We start from the raw sequence: 21,314 nt of genomic DNA on the forward strand, positions 1-21,314 counted from the left end.
AGGTAATGAGAGGCAGGTGAACAAACAGAGGGAACAAGCAGGTTGCAAGGGTGAAGAGGAGCAGCAAGCCCAGTGGGCTTTTGTCAGGGGGTTCCTGCTGGGATGTGGGTTCTGAGCAACCATGCCTACCCTTGATGACAGTGCTGAGATAGTGGACAAAACCAGCCATTAACCAGGGAGTTTAGCAGTTCTGTCTCGCTCAAATGCACCCTGCTACCTTTAGAAAGATGTTGACGAGGAAATAAAGGATCAGGGACTTTGCATGGAAAAAAGGAGGGTAAGAGGAGACATGACAGAGGTCTACAAAATTATGCATGGTGTGGAGAATGTGGATAGGGAGACATTTTCCTCCCTCTCCCAAAATACTAGAACCCGGGGTCATCCCATGAAGCTGAGTGGTGGGAGATTCAGGACAGATAAAAGGAAGGACTTCTTCATACAGAGTGTAGTTAAGCTATGGAAGTCACTACCACAGGATGTAGTGATGGCCACCAATTTGGATGGCTTTAAAAGGGGGTTGGACAAATTCCTGGAGGCGAAGGCGATCAACGGCTTCTAGTCTTGATGGCTCTGTGCTACCTCCAGTACCAGAGGCAGGGAGCCTATGTACATCCGTTGCTGAGGAACATGGGCAGGAGGGTGCTGTTGCGCTCATGCCCTGCTTGCGGGTTCCTGGTCGACAGCTGGCTGGCCACTATGTGAACAGAATGCTAGACTGGATGGACCCTGTTCTGACCCAGCACGACCCTTCTTATGTTCTTATGGTTCAAACTAGTCTGAAACACAAGTCTCAAGGGTTCACTGTCAAAGAGAGACTAAATGGGGGAATGCTTCATCATTCCAGGGGCAAGCGAGGCCTTGGTACCTTCAACACACTCGGGGCCTGCTGCTGCATCCTCCCAACCCCCCAACACTACTTTCCCAGCACTGAGAGATGGGAGCCTCTCCTTGAGAGACTCCTTCCACCCCTGCCAGCACGCAGACCCCGCCTAGCCCCATTTCCCACCTGCCCTGCCCTGCCCTGCCCTGCCCTCGGCATGCCCTCACCACGGCACACGCTGGGGTCCCGGATGTCCTTGGTGGGGTCTTTGTAGTAGAAGGGCTTGCAGAGCTGGCAGTGGCGGCCCATGGTGTTGTGTTGGCACTCGTCACAGACCCCGCCGCTGGCATTGCCCGTGGCCAGGTACACGGCCATGTCGAAGTGGCACCGGTGCGAGTGCTCGTTGCAGTTGCACTCTGCGGAGAGACAGTAAGGGCTGCCAACATCCTTGCCTGTGCGCCTGTGTCCAAACCCCCTCTTCAACAATACCCCTCCCCATCATCCGAATCAGCAACCAAAAGACAAGTGCACAATGCTGGGGAACCACCAAACTGTTGGTGGCTCAGGGCAAGGGAAAGGGGTGTGGCCTTCTGGGAAACCTCAGAAGGCTGTTTTTGACCTGAGGCCTGAGGCTGTGCTCCCCTGCACTACCATATGCACGTGTTGGGAGGGTACTTACTACTTCCGAACATCACTGTCCTCCCAACTGGGCAGCCCTTCCATACCTCTGCCCTCCCAACTGGGCAGCCCTTCCAAACACCTCTGCCCTTCCAAACACCTCTGCCCTCCCAACTGGGCAGCCCTTCCGAACACCTCTGCCCTCCCAACTGGGCAGCCCTTCCGAACACCTCTGCCCTCCCAACTGGGCAGCCCTTCCGAACACCTCTGCCCTCCCAACTGGGCAGCCCTTCCGAACACCTCTGCCCTCCCAACTGGGCAGCCCTTCCGAACACCTCTGCCCTCCCAACTGGGCAGCCCTTCCGAACACCTCTGCCCTCCCAACTGGGCAGCCCTTCCAAACACCTCTGCCCTCCCAACTGGGTAGCCCTTCCAAACACCTCTGCCCTCCCAACTGGGTAGCCCTTCCAAACACCTCTGCCCTCCCAACTGGGTAGCCCTTCCAAACACCTCTGCCCTCCCAACTGGGTAGCCCTTCCAAACACCTCTGCCCTCCCAACTGGGTAGCCCTTCCAAACACCTCTGCCCTCCCAACTCGGTAGCCCTTCCGAACATCTCTGCCCTCCCAACTCAGTAGCCCTTCCGAACACCTCTGCCCTCCCAACTCGGTAGCTCTTCATCTCAGCTTGGCCTCTGGAGGCACTATCCTTCTGCCCAGCTTCACTGGTCCCCCAGGGCCCCCTTGGACACTCACTCTTGCAGGCATTGGTGCGGCGCCCCTCAGCTGGGCGCCAGGGCAGCTCGTGGTGGAAGCTGTCACACTCCTCACAGTTCAGCCCTTTGGTGTTGTGCTTGCAGACGCAGCGGCCGTGCACCTGTTGGTGAAGAGACAAGGGGCACAATGCAGGCCCACCCACGGTGAATGGGAGCCACTGCCCATGAGCCTGTGTGTGTTCTCAGGTCTCCAGACTGTACACGGTATACCCTACTAATGGCAAGTCAGGGGTACGCCTCACCCTAGCCCACGGTGCCCCCACGCAAGTTACCTTTCCACCCTAAATACAGGGACAAAGGCCATGTTGGCTGTGTACATTCTGCATGTTTAGGAGAGCATTACTCAAAAGTGGCACTTGGTGTCTGCCATGGAATTTGGCCTCCCCAAGGAACTGGGGTTTTTTTAAGCATGATTCTAGTCCTCATGATGAACTTGAAAACATGTGCATTTGGGGAAATCTCAAAGGATGGAGGAAGATTCTGAAGATATTCCAATGGTCAGAGGGCAAAGCTTCAGAGCTCTATGTAGTTCCTCCTCTCTTCCCTTAGTTAGCAGAAGGAGAATTTCTAAACCACAGCTGTGGCAAAAGCACAGAGTTCAAGCATTGGTTGCCAGTTCAGTTTTACTTGATTATGTTTACATCCCTCCTTTCTTTCATCATGGAAGGCAGCATAAATGAGATATGTCTGCTCAGTAGCTCAGCAATATTTAGAAGTATTGATGCCTGGTCCTTGCAGGGTCAACTAGGGACCTGGGTGGCCTAACAAGCCACCTGGAAACCCCTTCAACAAGGGACTTCTTTGGGATGTATAACATCTGTTAGCCCCACATAAACCTTATGGCAGACATTGAAGGCAGAGATGGAATGGGGGCATTAGAGCAGCCTTCCCAGCCTGGGGCCCTCCAGATATGTTGGTGGACTGCAACTCCCATCATCCCCAGCCAGCACGGCCAATGGTTGTGCTAGAGCACAGTGTGGGTGGGAGTCACACACATGAGAGAATGGCCAGACAGGAAAGCAGAGATGGGTGGATGTTCGCACTGCCAGCTCCTAGCCCTGTAATAACAGCTGTATGGCAGGAAGAAATCCAGCAGGTGCAGTTTCTGTTCAACATTTCCATGACACGCAGAAATTAAAGGCATAGGAACCACCTTTGTGGGAGGGGCTGGCGCCCCTACTGATGGGGAAACGCAGGGCAGGGTGTGTCCATATAGCTGGGAGAAGGCCTTACCATGCCCTCCACATCAGCAGGGCTGCCCACAAGTGGGGCACACTCGGAGGCATGCCCATAGCAGAAGCAGTTGCCCCGCAGCACCATCTCGTACACAGCATAGTAATACTTCTCCTTGATCTCTCGCCGCGAGTCCAGCAGGTTGTCTCCCAGCGTGTGCAGTTTGGTCAAGTTCACCCGCAGACTGGTGACCTTCAGGAGATCTGGGAGGCAGAGATTGGGGCGGCAGAGTGAGCGAGCAAGCGAGCGGAAAAGAAGGAAGATGGAGAAAAGCATCAGCGCTGGAGAACAACTGGGTGGTGGTTTTCTGGGCTGTGAAATGTCTGTTTTGCCAGCCTCCATGAGCTCTCAGCTAGAATTAGTCAGAAGAATGCACACCACAGGGGAAGACAGTGGCTTTCCAGACGCATCCCCTGGAGCCAATAGCTAAATCCAGCTATTGCCAAAGCAGAAACATGTCTAGAGCCAAAATTAACCAGCCCCAAATAGAACCAAAGACAGGGCCAGCTGCAGACCATGCTAGGAACCCAGGGAATTATTAGCAAGGTTGCTAAATACTTGGGAATGCATGTATGTGATCCCCTCTCTTAGGACTGGAAGCCTCTGTTGGGAGTGTTTGTCTAGAACAGGAGTGGGCAATCTTTTCGACCCCAAATGCCACAGGCGGTGCCGGGCGGTGGGTTGCGTGCGTATACACACGCGCGCGTACGTTCACATATACACATGTGCACACTCACTGTGCACACACGTTCACACATCGTGCACACACGAGATGGGATCACTGAGGAAGGGAGATGCTCAAGTGCCCCCATGACCCTGATAAGCTGGGCTGCAGGGAAAATGGGTGGGACTCCCCTGGGCCAGTGGGCTACACAAAGAGAGTCCAAGGGCTGCCCGTGGCACACCCCTGGTCTTGAATGTATTCTCTGAAGGACGAAGATCCAGTGTTTGTGCTGGAAACATATTCATTCAGGAACCTGGATCTGGTGTGAAAAAGGATACTTTTCAGAAGAATCTTAGAGTTGGATGGGACCTCAAAGGTCATCTAGTCCTTGCTGATGCTGGACATCCACTGCTGCAGCATCCCTGATAAGGACAGGTTGCTCACCTATCGTTTTCATGGAGGATAAGGCTATCAGTGGGTACTAGTCATGATGGCTATATATTGCCTCCGGTATCAGAGGCAGTATGCCTCTGCGTACCAGGTGCTGGGAGCACAAGCGAGAGGTTGCTGTTGCGCTCATGTCCTGCTTGTGGGCTTTCTGAGGTGGATGTGGTTGGCCACTGTGGGAACAGAATGCTGGACTAGACAGGCTTTTGGTCTGATCCAGAAGGGCTCTTCTTATATTCTGTTTAAAATCCTCTAACCAAAGAGAGACCATCATCAACAGATCCAATCTATGCATAATGTGTGAGTGCATGTATTTGGAAAACACTCTCATTAATGAGCTGCTATTTTACAAATGAGCACACAACGTGAACTCTCTCTCTCTCTCTCTCTCTCTCATTTGTGTGTGTGGGCATTGATTATTGTCCCTATTGGTAATAATTATTTAAATTATCTTCTATCTTTCTTGCCTTTCTACAAAGGAACTTAAAGGCAATTTCCATGAGTAAAACAACAAAATGCAAAATGTGCAATCATATTTAAAACAGAGTACAGCAATTGTATAAAGCAGAAGCAAAGTTCTCATTAAAACCAGGGTTCCAGAAAGCCTGCCTAAGTAAAATAGTCTTCACTGCCCACCTGAGAGCAGGCAATGATTGTATAATTGATCGATTTAGCCTAATTTCTATTTTCCCTGTAGCTTTATCATTGTACATCGCCTGGATATGTTGTACCAGAAAGGCAGAATAATATATTCTAAAAGTAAATAAATAACAATGGGCCCAAGCGTCCCAACAAGAGGCCTTTCCAAATCCTGAGCCACAAAAGCATCTCCAGAGTACCGCTGTACCTCAGATGGTGACGGGATCTAACAGAGGCCCTCCAAAGGAGAATGAAAGTCTCAGCCATGTTCATACTGAGGGGTTGGTGGTTCTTAAGACTTACCCGCAAGCTGCCTGTGCAAGATCACCCGAGGCGCATCTGCAGAGCCAATTTTATGGGAGTTGATCATGAGGCCTGTGTGTGTCTTTTGTAGGGTTTGTACAATGGGAGCAGCAACACCGGTGTGACACCTTATCACTGCATTTGGGGGGCATGAGTTGTGCCTTAAGGCTAAAATGCCACAGTCAGACCATGGAAATATTTGCTGCTGCAGACACATCCCAGGATGCCCCTCTTCTTCAGGGGTCAGAATCCCATTGGTGCCCCTGGAATCCAACTCCTCTCAAGGGGAGTCAGGATCTATTGTGAGCCCAGCCTCTCCTTGTCCCGAGTTGACTCCCCATTCCTCTTCTCAGCCCATTCCCCACAGAGAGACTCACTCTGGATTTTTGGACTGTAGGGGTCACGGATGTGGATAGCCGGATCCAGCACCCTGTAGATTACCTGCAGCAAAGAAGAAAGACCTGTCATAAGACAGAAAAGCCAGGGGGTGCCAATCGAGGGCCACAGCCTGCTTAGGACACCCAACTCTGCAGCTCCTGCCCTTAGCCTCTACTTCAAGGCATAACCAACATGATCTCTCTGATGCTGCATTTTGAGGCTAAACCAGGGGTACAGAACCTCAGGCCTGGAGGCCAAATGGGGCCCTCCAGGGTTCCCTTGATGGCCACGCCCCCTTCCTCTGGCCCCACCCCTTTCCCCCAACCACAAATCGTTTGGTAGTTTCCTGGCTTTTGCCGTTTTTTCCCCATTGTAAAAGGTCAAAATGCCTCTCCGAAGGCTGAGTTACTGGCAGTCAAGAGGTTTAAGCTACCATATGCTGGTAATTTGGGCATTTGAGCCATGCTCCTTTTGCCTTTGGCCCCACAACATTTTGCTTTCAGCCTCGACCACCGCTGGAACGCGGCCCCTGACAGCATCTCAAAAATGGAACTTGGCCCTCAGGCTGAAAGAAGTTAAAACCCCCTAGTCAGCATCCCCCCATGTCTAATCCTGTTCCTCTGGGTGCCCTGCCCTGCCCTGCACTCACCTCCCCCTCTGTAGAGGGCTCAATGTCTGAGTAACGTGACTCGCAGATGACATCATCCACCCGCCTCAAGGGTCCACGGGGGACCGTGGGGAAGGAGGCAGCACAGTCATAGGCAAAGTAGCGGTACACCTGCCAGCTGCGGCCAAAATCTGCTGAACGCTCCACCAACATGGCTGCTGGTCGAAAGGTCTGTGGGAGCAGAGAAGTGGGGAGCCTTGAACATGCCCAGAATAGTCACCCAGTCAGTCGGGGGGGGGGGGGATGATAATCTGCAACAGCCCATTCACAGCTGCAAGTCCTCACTTGATGTGGCGCTTGTCAGGGGACAAATGTACATGGGTGAACCAGGCCCTGGATGTTATGGGGTACATCACAGGCATACGTATGAACCACCCGTAATTCCTTTTGTCTTCTTAAACAACACGTCACTTTTTTTGTGGTTTCTTCCCACCTGTATGTTCCATAGGGATCTACTCCTTTGCTAAAATTTTCCAAAGAAAATGGCTTGCTGCTCTATAAACAGGGATTTATATTTTCCAGGAGAAGCTACACACAAAGGTGTCCATTTGGACTTTGCAGACACAACAGCCTGCGCAGAAATGTTCAATTTCTGAAAAATTGGAAGACACAGAAATAACAACTTTAATTATACAGCAATTATAATAACTGTATAATTAAATAACAATTATAATAATTAAACATACATTATTATTATTAATGATGATGATAATACTAATATTATTATTATTATTATTATTATTATTATTATTTAAGCACCTATAATTGCTAGGCGATGTATACCCTGCTTGTTGGCTTGTAACCTAAACTTAAAGAAAAGATACATTAGGGAAGGGAGGAAAGGAAAAAGGAAAAGAGTATAAATTGGGATAGGCCAGGATGAACAGATGTGCTTAAAGAGGTGCTTGAACGTAGGGTGCCTCCAGACGGAAGGCTCCTAGTACTAACAATCCAAAGCCACTGTGCAGCTATTTTGTCTTCCTTAGGGTATTTACTGTGGTAAGAAAAAAAAGGAAGACATGGTAGAAGGGTTACAAGTGGAAGTTGATGACATCTGGACCCCCCCATAAAATTCTGTGAATGAGGCAGGGCATTGGCACCATAAAAGGCTTGTCTGGAAGCACCCATAGGGAGAAAGTCGGATGTCAAGCAGAAGGGCATTCCAGCGATAGTAAATAACAAGGGAAGAGGGACTTAGGCAAGGAGGAGAGAGAGAATTGTTTTGGGTTTAACTAGAAGATTGGTGACCATAGAGCCAATGGTCTGAGGGATGAGCATAGCTGGAGATGTAAGAATCAGCAAAACTCGAGCTCGCTGAAGTTCTCTGAATTCCATCTCAAAGCTCATTCCGACTCAAGTCCATATCAGATTGCAAGCGTCATTTTTTTCTCTTTGTATGAAAATCCATGCATATTTTTGTGCATTTTTTCCAAATGTATGCATTAGTTGTATGCATCTTTGAAATATGTGCATTCTTCTCTCATTGATTAAAGCATATTTGTGCGCATTTTTCAAAAGTACACTTTTTTCATGTGCATTTTTCAAATGTACACACACTGTCAAACACTTGAGGCAGGGGGGTCTGCGAATCACACTGCAAGCTCCGAAATGTATGGACTTCGATCACAGATTGGGTCTGAGTTCGTGTTTGGTCCAGAAAGTGTGAACTGGATAAATCCCGGTCGAAAAATAAACAGAAATTAATTTCTCATGCCTCCCTAACCATAGCTCAGTGCTAGAGCCCCTACCCTGCATGCAGAAGGAAGGGCCAAGCAGTGGAGGCTGGTAGCTCCATTGTCAGTGGGGCAGTAAAACTGCTCTGGGGTTCAGTCAGAACCAGCCAGAACTCTAAAGGAGCTATCCAAGGTGCTGGGCCTGTTTTGGAGATTAACTTCAGTGCCACCAGTCTCCACTGGTCCCAGGTTCAATGCCTGGCATCTCTGGTTCAAAGGATCAGGTAGCAGGTGATGAGTGACCCCTTCTCTGCCTGAGACCCTGAAGGGCAGCTGCCAGTCAGAGTAGGCAGCGCTAGGCAAGATGGACCAATGGTCTCCCCTGGTCTAAGGCAGATTCCTATGAGGAACATACAGAGGAAGAGAAGAACAGATTAGAGAACATGCGAATGCGAATACAAAAAAGCATTCCAAGACAGAGGAAATGACTACCAGTAGCACATCTGGTTTATAAATATATAAAGTTTATAAATTCATAGATTTAAAATTTTTAAATTAAAAAAATACATTTAAAAAATGTCTCTCTATATTTTTGAATACTCTTGTTAGTCTTTCTATCTTTCATGCGCACACACACATTTTAAGAGGTGAAATATTTCAGTATAAAGCACCACCTTCAGTCACAAATAAGAGTATGCCACAATACCACTTATAAGCTGAGCCAGAACTAAGCTAAACCTCAGTGAGGGAACATGGATTAACAGTCAGCACCCGTATTCAACAGCCAATCAAGCCAATAGAAAGAAGTTTAAAATGAAGAGAAGGAGAGAAGGGGAGCCAATAAAGAGGACAATACAAAGCAATAATAGGTTCTGAAATGAAGTCTTTTCCTTTTTGCCTCACAGGGGAAAAAAATATCGGAAGGAAAAAAATACTGAAACCTCTACAGTAATTAGCTGCTTTTAAAACTAAACTTTATTCTGTTTTGGGGGCATAGAGATATATGATATATAACTTCATTAGCACAAAGAAGAGAATTCTTTAGTGCACTGGTACAGGGCGGTACACAACAGGGCACTTATGCTTCTGCAGGTTGCTTCACGCCCCACCAATCATAAACAAGAGTTCCTGCTCATTTCGGGGCTTCCTCTGGGTCCCACTCGTGCGATGCAATCAGCAGGATCCACCACTCGCACAACAGCATCAGTGGGGCTCAAGAGAATCAGTGGGGGCATAAGCATCCCATTGGATTCTTCCCACAATTTTTTAAGGGTGCAATCCCATGCATGTTTAGATGAAAAAAGTCCTACAGCGCCCAGCATGCCCGAGCCAGCACTGCTGAGACTTGTAGGGCTTTCTTCAGTCTACACATGCATGGGATTGCACCTTAGATCTTCCTTTAAGCGATGACAAATATGCAGAATATTACATGTGCTATGGAGCTGCAGCCATCCTACAAATCACTGTTAGGTAACAAAGCATTTACTAACATGTTCCTGGAAATGGCAGTTTAATAATTCCCTTGTTTAATTTTTAGGCTCGGCTCATTCCAAGAGAAAATATTTCACGACAACATTCTCTTTTTGATTTTTTTCATTTTGGGGCACTGGAACATAATTAACCGCACAAAAAAAGAAAAGAAAAAGAAATCCAGCCCCATATCTCCCTGCCAAGTCGAAGGGAATTTCCCCAGATCTTCTCTTCTGCAATGTCAATAAAAGCAGAATGTCCAGAATATGATGGCAACACCACGTCTGTGAGGGTATTTAAAAGAGGGAGAAGGAGTTGTCCTGCACTGATGTCAATTTATTCCACTTCTGTAATGATGAAGATAGCCATCCCCTTGGATGTTTTCCCACATGATAAAAAAATGCTGAAGCGACAGGCACCAGCAAGCAATTCTCCCCCTTTTCCCCACAATCTTTCCATGTCTGAAAAAAGGAGATGGCATGCAGAGGCATTTCCCATGAAGTCAGTCGAGACAGCTACCTCGCACGGCAGATGTCGTGCACTTAGGGCCAAACTAGTGTGGCTCATTTTGCCCCTGCCATCATCCCAATCAGAACTTTCCTCCCAGTGCAAGTAGCAGGCGCATGTGGGGAAGGTGGATTCCAATCAGGAGTGTTGTGGAGGCAAAGAGTGCAAGCCCCACCTCCCACCACACCATGGTCATGATCTGGCTCAACCCTGGCACTGGCTACTTCTTTAAAAAACAAAAAACAAAACTGGCCATGCAAAGGAAGTCAACCTGTATGACAAACACTGCATCTACTTTGGCACTAAGAAGGGGAGTAGATTCTCTCTTGTGCGAATGCAGAAAGCCGTCGTATACCGAGTCAGAGCAGTGGTCCGTCGAGCCCAGTGTCTGTCTGCCAGTGGCTCTCCGGGGTCTCAGGGGTCTTTCCCAACATCCACCACCCAATCCTTTTAGCTGAAGAGGCCATGGACTGAACCTGGGACCTTCTGCCCGCAAGCGGGTGCTCGACCGCTGAGCTATGGCTCCTCCCCGTGAGGAAATGCACACGGTGACAGAAGCACAAAAGCAGAAGTTCACTGGTGCTGCCTGACGAAGACGGAAGCATGGAACCCTCTGCTGGAGAAGACGCCCAGCTCTTTCCGAATGGGACATACCTTGAAAGTCATGATGAGGTGAGTGAAGTGGAACTCGGCCTCCAGGTCCAAGCGGATGCTGACCTGCTCCACACCTGGAGAGACACAGGCAGAGGTGCATGTGAGGCATTCAGTAGGAAAGTGGTTTTCAGTGGTGCTGTTAGGGCTGGACCACTGGGCATAGGTCCAGGCCCTGCAACCTGAGGGCCCACAAATGCAGTCCCCACGTCTTGTTCTTATGTTACATACTCAGGCAGCTGCCAGGGCCCCTCCACCCTGGCAGGACCCACTGTGCTCCAGTCAGCTGGACCTGGTAGCCACCATTCTGATTGCCCAAAATGCCACAGAGAGACACTATGTTGGGGCCATTGTAGGAAATTAAAATGGAAGCTCCCAGCTGTCAACTGGAACACAGTTGCCTGCTGATGTTGCTGCCACCAGGCAAGCCCACCAGGACTCCCCTACACCAGAGAGCCCTTCATACCAGGAGTCAATATGGAAAGGATTTCCTTAAGATAGTGGCGGGGTTCAGACAACACGATAACCCACACTTAAGGTCTAGCATGGGTTGAATGTGGGTTGTCATTGAATCATGGGTTGTCGTTGAAACGTGGGTTGTTGTGTTGTGCGACTCCACCCGCGCTAACAAACCACGAACAACCCATAGTTCACAACCCAACAACACACCATGGGTTGTCTTTGTGGGTTGCTCATGGTTAACAAACCATGGTTGGTTAGCATGGCTGGGTTCACACAACACAACAACCCATGTTTCAATGACAACCCATGGTTCAACAACCCACACTCAACCCATACTCAACCTTGAGTGTGGCTTGTCGTGTTGTATGAACCCAGTCACAGAGTTCAACAAGACACTATCACGGAAGTTAGGGAATGCATCCACATCCCTGCCATCATGATACAGAGAACAGCCTTACATTATGCATGGCCTAGGTGAGATAATTGGCTTATTTTATTTATCAGTTTTTACATTTGATTGTCTTTGTTACCTTGAGGGACCATGTCCAAAAGGTAATGTATACATATTTTAAATAAATAAATAATTCACACACAGAGCATATTTACATGTTAGGGAGCTCTGTTTAAAATGCCCCTATAAAGGAAGTCCCCAGAGTTGGGGAAGGTGATTCTTTTCTTCAGTGGCTCCCTGAATTCCCACCTGAGCCCTTCAGGGCGCAATCTTATATATGTTGAGATAGGGGAATGCTGGGAGTTGTAGGACTTTTTCTGTCTAAACATGCATAGGATTGTGCCTTTAGGGTGTTACCAAACACCCTGATATTGCCTGCTCCTTTTTCTATCCCTTGCCCTGTCATGTGTGACTCCAGGGAGGTAAGCAGCTTGCTGGCTGTCTCTCTTTGCTCACAAGTTCAGCTCAGTGCATTACCAACCTCCATCTCCCTTCTCTTTCTCTTCCTGCCAAGACTACTGCCCCCCACCCATCCCCCACATGCTAGTCAATTGTACCAAGCCATTGCTTTTAACATGTCTGTCTTAATAATGAGTCAGTATGAATGCAATGTAGCCCTATAAATAAGTACCTGTTGCTTTAGCCTGATCTTTTGAATGCATGCTTCAATTCCTTTCAATAAATTACTCCTTGATTAAGCAACTGTGTCTTTACTCTCCTAATCCCCTTTACTCTTAAGGTGCCAAGCTTTGGAATGCTCAGCGCTCAAAAAATCACTCCAGTTGCCCAGGATGCATGTCTGAAGGTACACACTTGGGCCTACATCCGTGTTAAAAAGGCCACTTGGTAACAAGGGCCCAATGTAAAAACCTCTTCTTAGACACGTTTTCACGTGTCTGTGGTAAATGTACTTATACAGGATGTTTTACTAGGTCTGGTAAAATATTGTGGCACATGTAAAGTCAGTGTGGTGTAGTGGTTAGAGTGTTGGACTGAGCCTTGAGAGATCTGGGTTCTAGTCTCCACTCAGCCATGAAACTCATTGGGTGACTTCGGGCCAGTCACTGACTCTCAGCCTACCCCACCTCACAGGGTTGTTGTGAGGATAAAATGGAGAGGAGGAGGACGATGTACACCACCTCCACCTCGGACGGGATATACATGGAATAATAAAAATGTATAAGCTGTTGTTTTGGTTGTGTTTTAACTGACTATATATTGCTGCTCTTACATTTTTTGAAGCTGACTTGGTGGAAAGATACGTTCTGTGCACCCTTCAGTGCATGCTTCTGGAAGAAAGAAGGGATTCTAGTAGGCAGGGTTGTGTGAACGTAAATATGGAAGCAAAGAGTTCCAACAACTCCAGGTGAACCAATGTGGAGAGCCAAATAACCTTGTGCCTGCGGCCTTAGATTTTATGATGAGGGCCATAATTTGCATGTGCCCCATGCTGGCATCCTGGGATGTTGGGATGGATGGTCTGGCTGCCAGAGACCAGTTGCCAGCACTAAGTTCCTATGAGAAGCAGTGTTGTCCCCCCACCCCCGCCTGGCAAAGCTCCAGGAACAGAAGGGACTCAGTTGGGTATGATTCAGCATTTCCTCTGCGTGGGAGAGAAAGGAAAGCAACAGGACTCTGGGGGCACCCTCTGCACTGCTGCTCCAGCCAGGCCATGTCCTGAACAAAGAGCACACTCTGCACGGGCTTCCTGCCCACGTACGAAGGGCATGGTGAGTTCGCCCAGCTGTGCGACAGGCTTGCCACAGGGCAACGTATAGCCCCAGAGGAAGGAAGGACACACACACGCGCACAGATGGCGTGATTTCTCCCCAGAGGAGCAATGAGGGATTGCCTGCTATAACTTTGGACTGTAATGCCCTTGACAGGGTATTATCTACTGTAGGATGTGATGGGCAGACTTATTGCTACATTCATGGTGCAAATGAATAGATATAGCAAGAGGAGAAGGGTGGGAGGCCTAAAACTCTGCTCGGCCAAAAAGCCTGTTGCATGATGTTGAATCTTGAGATCCGAACTTTTCCTTTCTGAAAAAAAGTTGGATCCAAAGGTTCCCTTCCTCTGACAGAGGAAGACTCCTTCTGGAGGAGGAGGGGAGGCTTTGGATCCAACTCCAGGTCGCTAGCTCTCATGGCTCAGATAAAAAACAATTTAAATGCAGTTGAAAGGAGTTACAGATTCAGAAACGAGTGTTGGGTGCTGGGATAGAGAGCATACTGGGTACTCCCTAACAACTGCCAGATGTCTGTCAGGAACCACAGCAGCTAACAGCACTAACAGTTTAACAATTAAAAAACCCTTTTAAAAGAAACAAACCAATCTGTGTTCTGGGTTTGTTTGTTTTTTGTACAGTTCCTTGCACACAGTGCAAAAGTGAAATAATGTCAGCCTAGTAGGGATGAGGCTTCCATTGCTTACCATTCTCTGACTGCCACCAGGCCTTCTTGCGATAGCGTGCAAAGGCAGTTATCACATTCTCAATGCGATGGCTGTTAGGGTTTGACATGGACTCGTAGGGCCGACGGGAGTCACACGTAAAGCACTTTTTCTCATCCTGTTAAAGAGACAGAGTCACCCATGTGCTGAGCGGTGTGTCCTCCCCATCACTGCGCTCCGCATGCAAGGGATTCGGCGCAGAATTCCGCATCTAAGGAAACTCAGCTTTCACTACACACGTGCACATGATGCGCACACAAAACTTTTCAGCCATTGTGGCTGCAGAGATAAGCCCTGAACATGGGTGAGCAAAGCAAGGTCTGGTGAAATCTCAGAAGCCAGTGAGCAGGAACTCCAGTTACCAATGCATACGTGTATGTAACACTTTGTGAAGCTCCTTGTTATTTATCGTTTTATTATTTATGACATTTTTCTCCAGCCCTTCCTCCAAGGAGTTCAGGATGGTGCACACAGTCAGAGGCGGTAAACCTATGTACACCAGCTGCTGGGGAACATGGGAGGGAGGGTGCTGTTGCACTCAGCTCCTGCTTGTGAGTTTCCCATCGGGGCAGCTGGTTGGCCCCTGTGTGAACAGAAGGCAGGACTAGATGGATCCTTGGTCTGATACAGCAGGGCTCTTACGTTCTTATGTCTCCCCCGCTGCCCATTTTCTAACCTCACAACAATCCAGTGGGGGTAGATTGGGCCAAGGGAGAGTGAGAGAGTGTGATGGGGCCAAAGCCACCAAGTGAGATTCAGAACTGAGTAGGGATTCGAACTGGAGAATCCCTGGTCTTAGTTCTTCTCCCATAGCTAGCGAGAAACAGAATCCATTTTGCAAAAATAAGCAATTACCTGCATACATTGGGCCGGTTCACACAACATGACAGCCCATGGTTTAAACAACCCATGGGCTGTGGGGAACGGACAGACCAGACGCGCTGCCTGCAGCATGCCCGCCACTTCTGCTTTTCCTCACCAAACCATGAGCAGATCTGCCGTAGGTTGCTTGGCCTGTCATCTGAACCCGGACCGCAGGGTTGTTTGGAGGCTAAACAACCCAGCAGTTAACCCAACAACAATGCAAAGGATGCAGCTGTGTTCAACAGAACACATCTCTAAGCATGGAATGCCATTGGCCCTGGGCAATGCCCAGCACAACAACAAACCCCAAATGCTGCTCCCTCCGATTACATCCAAAGTCCCCACACCCAGTCCCACCCACTCCATTCCACTGTAGTTTGGGGCAGTCATCTCACCCGCTTGCCCAGGCAGGGATATATGGTCTGACTGCCCAGCTTTTCCTTATCAGATGCCAGTGCTATCCTGACACACACATTCCCATCACCAGCCACTGTGCCCACCTCCCTTTGCTACGCAACACGCACCTGCAAATGGCTGACAATACAGTAGGGCTGGGGACGTCGCAGGCCACAGGTGGAGGTGGCGGAGAGGCGATCAGCTCGACCTACCAGCAGATCTCCCGTGGCCGGGTAGCAGCTGCCTTGGGAACACCCATGGGGGGGCTCAGGCTCTTGGCACATTGCTCCCCCCAGCACTGTGGAGACAAGGAGGGTCAAGGAAGAAATTGGGAGTACAGATCAAGGAACGCTGTGGCTGCGTCTATCTCAGTTTAGGCCTACATCATGGGCAGGGGACAAGAGTCCACTTAACAAAGCTTTCGTTCGCTCAAGAGAAAGTCTGTGTTCCAGAAACAGAAAGGTATGAGGGGAGTTTTCAACTTCAAAGATTACTGGAGGGGTTTCCCTGCAGTGCAGTTCTTCAGAGGGAAGCCAGGCCTCAAACTAGACTACAGTAGGTGGTGGAGGATTTAACATCCATAAAAAAGAAAAGGGAAGACAGGGAAAGTCCACAGGCTTATTATGAAAGGACTTCTAAATATTAAGGAGTAATTAGTACAGCAGCATCTGAGGTCATGGCTGACCACCAATAATTAGGAGAGCATAGGGAGCATAGGCTGACAATCTTAACTTTTGTCTATTTTTAAAAGCAAGATTCCAGCCCTCATGAGATACCTTTGAAAAAAAAAGCAGATGAATGAGAAATAAAAGGCACAGGCAGTCCAGCCAAAGCTAAGCACTTTTACGGGCGCAATCCTCTGCATGTTTAGACAGTAAAAGGTCCTACAACTCCCAGCATTCTGCAGCCAGCAGTACTGGCTGGGGAAAGCTGGGAGTTGTAGGACCTTTTTCTGTCTAAACGTGCATAGGATTGCTCCCTTAAAGTCCTACTAATTTCAGTGAGAGATTTAAAGCCCAATTCTGTGCATGTTTACTCATAAGTAAGCACTGTTGAATTAAAGGCAATGGCAAACCACCCCGCTATACAGTCTGCCAGGAAAACGCCGAGGAAAAACGGCGTCCTTCTAGGGGTCAGTAATGACTCGGTGCTTGCACAAGTGTGCACAGCTTTGCCAATGAAATCAGTAGAACTTCAAGAATGGTAAATTTGGCTGGATGACACACAAATTAAATAGCATGTCGTCAACGCACTCTTATAAAGATTTTGATGATTTTTTTTTTCAGATTCCTGAGGAAACAGTTTACATAAAAGTATATCCGATTGATTCCTTTTGTTTTTTGGACAATAGGCTTTCCTGTAAGAGCAGTTTATGGGCATTGCCATCTGATATGCTACTTTGAATGTCTTTTTTTTCTTGACAATATATGGACTGCGATTAGCAAACAAAATACTCTTGTGCATTCTCTGGCTCTTGCTCCTTCCACTTGGCCATCAGACAAGTTCCTTTATTCACACACACCTATTTCCTATCTACTCACATACATAGCTACCTATAACCACTCCATTGTCATCCCCCCTCCCAAGAAATTCAAACCAACACCTAAACTATTTGGTTCAGAGCAAAGCATACATGCCTGTATAAAATTACCACATTTGTCTACTACCGCTGTACAGCATAATTTTTTGGAATGGAGAATCTGGGTTTCTTTGACACAGAAATTTCATTTTTGTTTATTTTTATTTTCTTTATTACTGGGATTTAAAGGTCCCAATTATTTTCTCCCAATGTTTATGAGTTTTCTAAAGGAAAAGTGAGGGATCATTGGGGAGAGGCTGTAGCTCAGTGGTAGAGCAGCTGCTTTGCATGCAGAAAGTCCGAGGTTCAATGCCTGGTAAGTCCAGGTGGGCTAGGGAAGAATCTTGCCTGAAACCCTGGAGAACCACCGCTGCCAGTCAGTGTCGACAGCACTGGGCTAGATGAGCCAATGGTCTGACTCAGTATAAGGCAGCTTTCTATGTTCCTATGACATAATATCCAAAGAATCCAAAGTTGGTCTTAGGCCTGGGTTGAAATTCCACCTCTGCCAGGGACTCATTGGGCTGGTTCGCACAATCAGATAAGCTTGTTTTAATCGGCGGAACGTGCTGGCTGCCATTTCCCTAATTACCTGCATGTGGCTTTTCATGTTGTCCAAACCTTGGCATGGTTTGTTTGAGGAGAAAACAACGGTCAAATAACCCTACAACAGGCCATCAGGTGAATCGGGTCACTGGGCCGGTTTGCACGATCAAGCAGCCCAACATGGCTTATTTAATGCAGGCGGCCATTTTGAATATTCAAGCCACAACTGCGACTTGTCGTTTCAACCAAACCCAGTGAGGGCGGGTTGTTGGCAACGGTTAACAACTCACCCAGAACGCTAAAACAGCCCATGGGTTCTGGGTGGTTTCTAACCAGGCCAACAACCCACTCTTGCCGGGTTCAGACAAGACGCGAATATTCAAAAGTCGCCCGGCACACATCGCAACCCACCATGGCTTATTTAAGCCCCGGTGGGCTGTGGTGATCATGCAAACCCGGTTGCTGTGTGGCCTTGGACAAGTCATTCAGTTTTCCGTCTATAAAATGGGAATCATAATGACCGATTACTCAGAGGACAAAAACATGATGCATAATGCGAAACACCATGCAGGCTAAAGATGCCCGATATGGCTCTCTAGCAGCATGAGTATTGCTGTTTGAATACAGCCACACCTAGGACCAGGTGGCTCGGTGCTCCCAACCCAGCACAGCTCCCAACCACACTACTGGCATCAGAGGCTCCCGGGTTTCTTTCACACAGAGCTGAGCTTCCTTTCCTCAGACACCCACACCAGCACCCCCCTCAACACAATTCCACCTGTTTCTGTTGCTCATGCAAGGGTGGGGCTGGAGGGTGACATGTCTCCGCCAGCCTCTGCTGCCCTCGTGCTCCCCTCCTTTCCATGGGGCCCGGGAGCGGAAGCTGCAGCGCTGCCAGAAATAACCCTGCCGGGGATTGGCTCTGTTGTTTGGCCAGGCAGGCTGGCCCTGAGCCAGGGATGTGGGGGCCGGGGGTTGAATCGTGAAGGATGGCTGAGTTTCAGAGAACATGTCCATCAGGGAGAGCCTGTCGGAGGGAGGCAGCAGCACACAGCACCATGCAGGGATCACAGCTCAGGCACATTTGGGTCCCGCTGGATGCCCAGGCCTTCCCCGACCCCTGCGGCAGACTGGCAAGGGAAATGGGGGCGGGGGTACTGTGGCTGTGAAAGAGACATCAAGGACTATGCCTTCTTCTGCCTGCATATTCCCCACCGTATCATTGCAGCCAGGACTCCTGCAGCTGCTGATTTGTACAGCAGGTGTGGAATCCTTCCTGTCCCCCCCACCCCCCCCACCCCCCTATGCATTGCTGGCTGCTCCCAGGCACCCTGCCAGCTCCCTGAGCCTCAAATCCCCTACAGCCAGAGCTTCAAAGGGAGTCAAGGACAAAGACTCCAACTGGTGGGGTTGGGTGCACGGCTTCCCCAGCAGGAAGGTTGGCTGGGAATTGGAGATTGGGGGTGGGGGATACACAGACCATGCCCCACATCACTCTAGAGGCAGTAGGACAGGGGCACAGAGAGACCCAGCTCCCCAAAATGAAGGGCGGGGTGGGGAAACGGAGGCTCAAGGGTGGATATTGAAAACTGCTTACACAACACAGAGACTACCGCATTGTCAGTGGTGCAGCTAGGACTGGACTCTAGGGCCAAAGTTCAGGTTCCCGGAGCCCAGGGACCCCACAAAGGACCACCCAGGGAGCAGCAGGTGGTGCAGGCATCAGGACAGCAGAAGCCAGCTCCATTTCTGTGGTCCTGGTGGTACTATAATATAAGTGCAATGCAAAACTAAATGATGCCCCGATTTTTTTAAAAATCAGGGTTGGCCAACAGTTTTGCTGTTATTGTTCAAACATATCAGGAGGAAGAAGAGAAATTTTAGTTGTGTAGTTCACAACTGAAGCAGTAGAGATGGATGCCTAAAAGGTCTCCCCATTAGGTCATTAAGCGCAGAGTCTAAATTTACCTAGCTGCACCTCTACACATTGTTTTACTTTGGATTAAACCCCCTGGAATAACAGCCACCTCCTGGATTCATATTCACAAGCACAGATTAGGATCCCAACCCCACCAGTTAGCATGAATTGAAAGGGTAGGAAAATATATATTCTTTAACCGTCCTAATTGTTAAGATGATAGGGTGACTAAGGCATGTCAAATAGTTCCTATCAAATTGCACCTGAAAACACACACCTAACATGTCAGTTTTGCCCCTTAACATACCTCTTGTGGTAGCCCCAAGTGAGGCTTCTACTCTTTCGATAGATGGCAAGTGAAGCAGGAGTGATTATGAGAATTAATCAAAAGGGTAACACTTATTCCAAATAAATTAATATGGGGTTAAATAGTGTGATTATGTACATACTGCTGATAATGCCCAGTTCAAGAACCAAAGAAAAGGGAGACCCAGTTACCTCTCAGATGCTGAAACCTTTGCCAAAGTCAAGAATAAGGGGATCTCTCCTACTTACATATATTATTCGCACACACACAGAGAGAGATCGAGATCTTGTGAATAAGGTATCAGGCAGTGCCCCATGTTAGCAGAGGGACCGTACAGGCAACCCCAGTGTAATGCAAGCCCCCCAGCAGTCATAACGTACGGTGCAATCCTACACACAGTTACCTCAGAGAATGTTGTATCCTTAGTCTGGGGGAGTTTCCTCTGCATGGTCCTAAATAGGATTGGGCTGCTTGTTTGAGAGAACTGGAGGTAGGTTTGATAGGTAGAAAATCAAGAGGCACAGCTTTCCCCCTCGCCGCATCTTGCTGCTGGGGAAAGCAGCACCTGTGGATTTTCTTCCTGTCATGCAACTGTGGAAGGCAATAGAGCACTCTGTCCATAATAAAAAGTGGGGCATTCTAGGCTGGGGCAGACATTAATCCATCCAGCATTTAGAATCATAGGGCCAGATGGGAAACCCACCCTTATCCAAAGGATCCCGACATCTCAAAGACACACACACACACCTTGATCAATATAATCCAGATCACCACGTACCACTAGTACTCTGGGCGGATTACTCTTTGTAATCCGCCTAGCGAACATTAGTTATTGGGTGGATTAGAAATATAAATTATTATTATTATTATTATAAAAAGACTACCAACCTTCCTGAACCTCGTGCCCTTTGGATGTGTTGGACTACAACTCTCACCATCCCCAGCCAGCACGGCCATCTGGAGGACACCAGGTTGGGGAAAGTTCTATGTATGCCGTTTTGGAAGCAGTTGGAGGGTGAGGGTAGAGTCAGAAAACCCTGTGCCCCCAACCCTTTACCCTATGCCAGCCTTCCCCGGCCTGGCGCCCTCCCGATGTTTTAGATTACAACTCCCAGCATTCCTGGCCATTGGCCAAGCTGGCTGGGGCTAATGGGAGTTGAAGTCCAAAACATCTGGGGGGCACTAGGCTGGCGAAGGATGCCCTGTGGTATGCAAAGGATTGGGGTTTGCCGGGTGCAGCATTCCCCAGCTCCAGTACCACACAAGCGGCAGCAGAGCTCTGTCGGTGCCCCATTAGGGTGGCTGATCTATGAGGAGCAGGCAGGGTGTTTGTGTGAGGTGGAAAGATGCTTCCTGAGCTTTGGGTACCAGCAGCCCCTTCCTATGAAGGAAGGGCTAGGGTGGCACTGTGACACAGGGGTCTGTCTATCGGGGCCTGACCCCGAGAAATAAAAGGACCTGAGGTGGCAATGCTGGGACACACCACACGCCGC

General features: G+C 48.8%; 1 protein-coding gene across 1 annotated transcript in view; it reads right to left on the reverse strand.

Annotated features, from left to right (window-relative positions):
* LAMB2 (laminin subunit beta 2) overlaps nt 1-21,314 on the reverse strand; it is a 59,660-nt gene that overhangs the window by 37,638 nt on the left and 708 nt on the right. Inside the window, exons 2-9 of the mRNA XM_084840566.1 lie at nt 15,600-15,769; nt 14,194-14,329; nt 10,848-10,921; nt 6,526-6,714; nt 5,876-5,939; nt 3,446-3,648; nt 2,193-2,313; nt 1,048-1,236 (exon numbers count right to left, since the gene is read on the reverse strand). Of these exons, the coding sequence (XP_084696692.1) occupies nt 1,048-1,236; nt 2,193-2,313; nt 3,446-3,648; nt 5,876-5,939; nt 6,526-6,714; nt 10,848-10,921; nt 14,194-14,329; nt 15,600-15,769 (1,146 nt within the window). The remainder of the gene's footprint in view (nt 1-1,047; nt 1,237-2,192; nt 2,314-3,445; nt 3,649-5,875; nt 5,940-6,525; nt 6,715-10,847; nt 10,922-14,193; nt 14,330-15,599; nt 15,770-21,314) is intronic.

This window comes from Heloderma suspectum, chromosome 2 (genome assembly GCF_057233095.1).
Source record: "Heloderma suspectum isolate Gila_16-S chromosome 2, 16-S_ref, whole genome shotgun sequence".
NCBI lineage: Eukaryota > Metazoa > Chordata > Lepidosauria > Squamata > Helodermatidae > Heloderma > Heloderma suspectum.